Source organism: Nicotiana tabacum, chromosome 5 (genome assembly GCF_000715075.1).
Source record: "Nicotiana tabacum cultivar K326 chromosome 5, ASM71507v2, whole genome shotgun sequence".
NCBI lineage: Eukaryota > Viridiplantae > Streptophyta > Magnoliopsida > Solanales > Solanaceae > Nicotiana > Nicotiana tabacum.
In genome coordinates this window covers 89,066,293-89,073,518 of record NC_134084.1, presented here as the reverse complement: position 1 = coordinate 89,073,518, position 7,226 = coordinate 89,066,293, and the positions used below count along the sequence as shown (strand labels likewise).

Sequence of the window (7,226 nt, the reverse complement as noted above, 5' to 3'; positions counted from 1 at the left end):
GAAGTTGATCGAGTCGAGAAACGAGGGTTTATGCAGCGAAGCAACTTGAGTTATTATAACTATAGCACAAGGGTATTTTTGTTTGATCGGGTAAAAATCTATTAAATCACTGGTTGAATATTAAATACATTTTAAATAGTGGCTTAAGAGAATACATTTCTAAATAGTGGCTAACAGTGCTCTTCCCCTGAAAATCGTAAAAATAGCACGGGCTAGCCAGTTTTCGGACTGATCATTCAAAAATAGCCAGCGTTTGCAAATTCATTGAAAAATAGCCACTATTTTGCTGCAATAGGGACCGGTCCAGCATAATATACTAGAGATCGGTGCACCTGTGTATGAACTTCCAGCATATTATGCTGGAACTCCAACACGCGAAAAGTTCCAGCATAATATACTGGAGATTGAAGTACCTGTATATGAACTTCCAGCATATTATACTGGACCGGTATATTATACTGAACTCCAGTATATTATGCTGGAGTTCCAGTATACGTATGCTGGAACTCCATTATAATATGTTGAAACTCCATTATAATTATGCTGGAACTACATTATAATATATTGGAGTTTCAATATACGTATGCTGGAACTCCAGTATATTATGCTGAAATATTTTCCGAATTTTGAACAGTGTTTTCGTTCAGATTTATCTTTACATAAAAAGTGGCTAAATTTCGATTACTTTTGAAATGTGACTATTTTTAAATGACCACTTGTAAATCTGGCTATTTTTGAATTTCTCCCCTGAAAATCCTAATAAATTACCTTGGCCCAAACCTCAGTCAGCCCAATTCTCATTCTATAGCCCAATTAATAATGCCCAAATTTTAATTGCCAGCAGCTCTATCAAACCCTCCTTTCCTTTTCACTTCTTCTTCCTCATATTTATCTGCACTAAACTCCTCTGATTTTATTTCTGAAATTCAACTGTATGTTTTCTCACGACTTATAATATGAGCCTTAATGGATTTCCTTATTCTTGTATCAAATATTTTTCTTTTTCTCATTGGTTTTGATGTGGGTCTTTTACAATTGCTTTGTTTTGCTGATTTTAGGCGGTTCTCTGTAGTTGCTCCTTGGGTAAAAGGTGAAATCTTTGAAAAAATAGTTCATTGTTGGTTCAGTGAATCAATTAATAAAAAATGTCATCGTTCAAGAATGCTATTCCTAGACGAGCTCATAAGGAGCGAGCTCAGCCGTAAGTGACTCTCTAATTACTTTCATATATACTAATTTCTATGCTTTGAGTTGCTTTAGCTTAATCTGATTTGGGGTTGCGCTGTAAATTTTATCAGACAAGCAAGGAAAAAATTTGGGTTGCTCGAGAAACACAAAGATTATGTGGTTCGGGCCACAGCATTCCACAAAAAGGAGCTAGCTTTACAGGTAAATTTGTTTTTTGTTCTACAAGGAATTGAACGGGTTAGAAGTTAGAAGAAAATATAAATATGAAATTAGTTGAATTAGACTTAGCAGTTGGCAGTCCATGAAAAATTGAAATATTTTATAGCTTCAAACGTGATTGCGACATGAATAAGCTATAAGGGTTGTGTGATATTTGCCCCCAGGTCTTAGTTCAAGTGGCAAAGGTGGGGAGGGACTTGTGACTTAGGTCAGTGGTCACAGATTCGAGCCCTGTGCCATGCGAATCAAGCCTGCTATTTAGGTAAAGATGGGTAGAGGAGCGGGCCCATTATTACTGAGTTTCAAAGGCTGCGGTTGGTCCAAAAGGTTGGCCCCCGACATATTTCTCGGTCATAAAGAAAAGGTTATGTGATATATGCTGCAAGGTCCAACTTTGTTATTCCACTGAAGAAATAGAAAGAAAGGATGGAAGAAGGAATGAAAGTCAGCCTGCCACAATGGGGTTTTTCCAGTTTATTTGTATTAAAAGATCACAATCCTTGGTTGTGTTTGAAAGTAGTCAATTTGAAGGGATTCTTAAATGTTCTTTTGTTTTTCCTTTGGTTGTACCTTAATCTCTTGCCCTCAGGGATTTGTTACATTATAGTTGATCTGATATGTGTATAATACTACTATTTGTTATTTGCTCTACAGAAACTCAAGGAAAAAGCAGCATTTCGGAATCCAGATGAGTTCTACTTCAAGATGGTTAAAGCAAAAACTGTTGGAGGAGTGCATAGATTGGAGTAAGATATGAATAATCATATTTGTTAGTTGAGGTAATTTCTTCCTCAATCGTGATTGACCTGAATTGTTGGACACTGTTTCAATGTTTGCAGGAGCCAAGTAAATAAATACACTCAAGACGAACTCATGCTAATGAAGACTCAGGATATAGGCTATATTTTACAGAAAGTTCAGTCTGAGAAAAAGGTTTGGTGTTGCCTATTGTGGTTCATGCTGTAATTTACTCTCTCTCTCTCTCTCTGCAGAGAATTGAGAGCTATCTCCCTTCCTTCTTGTCAATAACTCTTATTCTGTGCAGAAAATTGAAAAGTTAACTGCTATGCTGCACTGTCTTGATGATCAGCCATCAAATAGACGTATTTACTATGCCGAAGACAGGTTAGAATTTAGAAATAAGACCTCTTGAATGTCTTAACCCCTCTTTGCACATTCTGTGTCCAGGATTGGAAAAATGTGGCTTTACAGTCTTGTTTTAATGTGCCTAATACAATCACGTTTTGAACTATCTTCTTGATTGCCATTGAATTGACAACTTGCATTCAATTTTTAGCTTTCTTCATGTTCATGGGTTGAAAGCTCATTGAACTTCAGAAAATGGTTGAAGTTTACCATATGACTAAATGACTCATTTGGAGATATCTATTTGATAATCATTTATTGACCTGACAAACTGTATTTAGTGTTTAGCTTTCTTCGTGAATTGAAACTTCATCACTTGATCTATGTTGACTTTTGATATATGACCAATTGAGCCGTGTCTATGGAGGACTAATGATTTCCTACTGTTTGGTAGTATTTTTTCTAAAATAATCTCCTCACATTACCTCCCTCTGGTTTCATTTGTCCTAATAAAGCAGCAATAGCATGCATATTTCTAAATAGCACTCATGGCTGAGCCTAAGACCGGCAAACGAGCCGGGCCCGGGCCTAAACGGGCCTCGTGGGCCGGTCCTATGTGGTCCCGGGTTTCGTGGGCTTTTGGAGGTAACCGGACCAGGACCGTGACCTGACTTTTTTTTAATTTTTTTTATCTAAGGCAATTTCTTGTAAATTATATAGCTTATATATATTATATATACTATATCTATATATATATATATATATATATATTAAGATGAACTCGGTATCAAAGTTGCAAATTAAAGTTTACATTTAATACTTCAAATTAAAGTTCAATGCCTTCAACATAATACTTCAAATTAATCTAACAAACTAAAACATTAAGCATAATACGTCTAATAATTTTAAAATAACACAAATTGTCTCAAATCAACTTAAAATCTTAAATACGAATGTCTGGAAAACGCGCAAGGCAACTCTTTATATGCCTCCTTAAAGAGCCTGTGCCCTCCAACTTTGGATGATGAGTGAAGACTCGACCATAATTCTTGCACTTTATTATGTAAACTTCTTCATTTTCTTCTACCACATTAAAGTGTTCCAAAACAAATGGGCGCACTCTAGAATTACCGGGCATGATTTAACTTGAATTAAGAATTTGAGTTTGAAAAATGAGGGATGAGTGAAGACTTGAATACTTCAATTTGAGTTTGAGAAATGAGAGAGATTGATGATTTTGTGAGAAAAATGAAAGAATGAGGGGGTATTTATAGTTGAAAATAGGGAAAAAGTGTAATTATAAAAAGTTTGGGGTTAAAACAAAGTTGGGGGGGTTAAATGGCTATTTTAGAAAGCCCAAACGACTATTTTTGCAGGCCAACAGCCATTTTTTAAATGTTACAACGGCTAAAAAAAATTTTTGGATTTTTTTTTAATTTTTAAAAATAGCCATTGGGCCCGGTTAGGACCGGTTGAACCGGCCCACTTAGCGCCCGGTCCCGGGCCCAAACGGTCCGGTCCTAACGGGCTTCTTCAAGGAACCGGCTCACTTAGTAGGCCCACCTCCCCTCGTCCCGGGCTTAAACGGTTAGGCCCGTTTAGGCCCACTACCCATATGGGCTCGTTGGCCTGGGCCGGACCCGGGCCTAACCGGCCCACATGCCAGCCTTAGCTGAGCCTCTCGAGAGCCTGAATTAATACTTAATTGTTGAAACTAGCTAAACTTGGACTCTTGAAAAATAAAAGGCAAAACAAAAATTAAGTAACAGAAATATTTAATCGTTTTAACTCTTAGCGGATCTCAGTGTCAAGGTTGAATCGTGCAACAGGATTTCACCCTTCCAGGATTTGTAGTTTTCAATATCTTTTCTTTTCTTACAGCTTATAACTTGGTTTACTTAGCCTCAAACGATTAGAGCTTGCCATTTTCTTTATCTTTTATCACTTTTTTGGTTCTCTATTCTCAAATTCCCACCTTTTTGAGAAAGTGGATCACATGAGGCCATATAGGGGATGCTTAAGAGCTTTATATAGAATCTACTATAATCATTTTGGACAGCCGGGAACAAGATTGATTTAGTATATCGTACACCTTGCATTTTGGTGTTTACGTTAGATTAGAGTTCTTTTAATTCCTTGGACTCTGACCGCGGCTTCCTGCGAGATGGCATATTTCATGTGTATTTCACTTTAAATTTGCTGTTTCTGTTAAAATATATTTTTCATGCTGCAGTTTCTTATTCAAATTCCTTTCTTTATTTTGTTTATTTACAGGGAGGAGGCAGAAGAGCTAGCATCTAAAGCTTCAGAACATTGTAATCTGGATGCTTATGGGAACTTGCCTAGTAGTATTAGAAGGTAATGTCAGCTTTTTCCTCTTATGTTGTAAAGTAGATTAATGTATTTTGTTTTGAACTTGTATAAGATTTAACCTTTGAGCAATCGATTTAGAATTCGTCAAGCATTTTCCCTTTTGAGTGATGCGTAAATGTTTTCATTATTATGATGATTTTGACACTGGATCCTAAATTCCCTTATAAGAACAGGTAATCGGCTATGCGCCCCTAGGGCTTTGGTCTAGTGATAACTGATAAGAGCGCAACTTGCGACATGTGGGTTAGGCGCACGTCACGGCTTCGGATCTTGCCGCAAACAAAAGCCTGGTATTTAAGTGGATATGGGTAGAAGGATGGCTCATTATCCACTGAGTTTTGAACCTTGTGTCATTGGCTGTCAGATATTTCTTGGTAGTGTGATTACAGATATATGGTTCAATGTGTCTCCTTAATTGATTAGCATTGGATGACGGTTCACTATTTCTCTTTCGGATTTAAGAACTTACTAGTTTACTGATTTGTAGAAGAATACATCAATTGCAATTGGAACTTACATATCGTCTTTATCCATATGGCTGATGTTGTTTTTTAAAAGGTTTAGTCCATTTTATACTAGAAAGTGGTCTTCTACATTTTGTGATGTAGGCTCGCTCACTACTTAAAAGACCAATCATGTCATGGGGCCTTGTTTTTTAAAAAATAAAAATAAAATTGGAGTCATTTATTTTTTAAGCCAATGGTAGTTCTTGCTTACAGCCCTTCACTTGAACCCCAATCAAGTAATTTGTAACTGCAGGGAGGAAGTTAATCTGTTCAGAATGCAACTGAAAAACAGTATCATTGAGGATATGCCTAAAAAGAACCTAATCTGTTCAGATTACTTGATGTTTAAGTGTCGTCTTGTTGACACTTCTGCTATTTGTTCTTCAAAATCAGCTGTTACAAGTTCTATTCTTGGTTGTTGAAGAATCACCAATGCCTCAAAACTCGGTGTAGAAGTGCTAGGTTAAAAGTTGATTATGGGAATGACATTATTCCTTTGTTTTGTTTCCTTATGCTGGGTAGGGGCGGATTCTCGCACTTCCATAGATGGGCTCGCTAATTTCCTTTTGGTTTCAAGGCAAAGATGGTCAACTTTTTCATTATTGGAATCTCCTGCGCAGGAAGACAGCGACCTCTTACCGAGAGTTGGAAGCAAGAAAGAGCAGAGTGAGAGATCTAGAGAAACTATACATGGACATGGCCATGCAGAAAGAATTACAGGTGTTTATTCATTTTAAAGTTATATCTTGGTCGTATTCAACGATCGTAAGCTTTGATTCTAGAATTACTTTTTCATGTTACCAGAAATCGGGAAGGAAACGCAAACTTCGTGAAGATGAGCTTGTTAATCCAACAACTAAACCTGTCTACAAGTGGAGACAAGAAAGGAAACGCTGAAAATTTCTATGCTGTGATGCAAGGCGGGAAGTGTTTCGAAAGTCATATCAAGAATTCGAGTTAAGTGCGTAGAACAGCTGCCTAGTTGGATTCGTAGGGTATTGAAGCTTTACAAATTTTTTGGTTTGCTTCCATCAGGTGAGATCTTAAATGGAACTTCTGCAACATCCATTCGTGGAAACAAAGCTGGATATGGCTGTTTTATCATGAATCATATTGTTGAATATCTTAAACATTTCTGTAGAATATTAGGAATATTCATAATTCCATTTGATGCTTCAGAGGCTCTAGCTGTGTAATGACAATTGAATGTGTGAATGAACTTCTTTCACATTGAAGGCCTTTGCTTTTGGAAATTGGTGTGTCATGTGTGTAAGTGCATGTGCATGTGAAACTTTTGCGACTTCTTTTTAATATATTATACATAGGGGAGAGGGGAAGAGGAAAAGAGAGGATAGCGACCATTATTGTTATAAGGGCAAATGCATGTGAAATGCGCTTTTATTAAGCTTTTTTTTTTTTTTTTTGATTCTGTAATTTTGAATATTTTGATTTTAGGTTTAAATTAGTCGCTTTTGTTTGAGAAACGAAAATGTAATCTCGTAAGGATTAGCTAAAAATCTTCCGTAGCAACAGATGTGCTTAATTTTGGCAAACTTAAATAATTATATGTGATCATAGTAGTATAATATGGGGTTGCAATAGATCTACACCTGAACTTAAAGGACCTATGTAGTCAAGCTTGTGGTTAAGTTAAGTGGCATATTAAAAAAGGAGTGGCTACTTGGCACTTTTAAAACAAAATTTAAAAATATTTTGGACAAATTTAATATGGACAACAAACATTACTTAAAGTAAATTTTATCCATTATGCTAAATATTTGGCTTTTTAATCCATTAAATTTCTGAAGATTTACATGTATGTTAATATTATATTAAAAGAAGGATAGTCAAACT

The 7,226-nt window shown here is 36.2% G+C and overlaps 1 protein-coding gene across 2 annotated transcripts; it reads left to right on the top strand.

Annotated features, from left to right (window-relative positions):
• Window positions 1-812: 812 nt before the first annotated feature.
• Window positions 813-6,607, top strand: LOC107815481 (putative U3 small nucleolar RNA-associated protein 11). 2 transcript variants are annotated; one of them, XR_001654747.2, is made up of 10 exons: window positions 813-932; window positions 1,059-1,201; window positions 1,299-1,389; window positions 2,062-2,153; window positions 2,247-2,340; window positions 2,453-2,532; window positions 4,768-4,851; window positions 5,993-6,092; window positions 6,177-6,328; window positions 6,408-6,607. XR_001654747.2 is itself a non-coding variant. In XM_016641064.2 (9 exons), exons 2-9 carry the CDS (start codon window positions 1,146-1,148, stop codon window positions 6,267-6,269), a joined length of 690 nt encoding a protein of 229 aa, XP_016496550.1. In that variant the 5' UTR covers window positions 813-932; window positions 1,059-1,145; the 3' UTR covers window positions 6,270-6,607. The 2 variants fall into 2 exon arrangements, 1 of the variants encoding a protein (XP_016496550.1); XM_016641064.2 differs by having other exon boundaries at window positions 6,177-6,607.
• The last annotated feature ends 619 nt before the right edge of the window (window positions 6,608-7,226 follow it).

Excerpts from the sequence above, each read along its gene's own strand:
- LOC107815481 (XM_016641064.2), top strand. The coding sequence starts at position 1,146 with ATGTCATCGTTCAAGAATGCTATTCCTAGACGAGCTCATAAGGAGCGA. Across the intron at positions 4,852-5,992 it reads TTGCCTAGTAGTATTAGAAG|GAAGACAGCGACCTCTTACC; the intron begins GTAATGTCAGCT and ends TCTCCTGCGCAG. Across the intron at positions 6,093-6,176 it reads CCATGCAGAAAGAATTACAG|AAATCGGGAAGGAAACGCAA; the intron begins GTGTTTATTCAT and ends TCATGTTACCAG.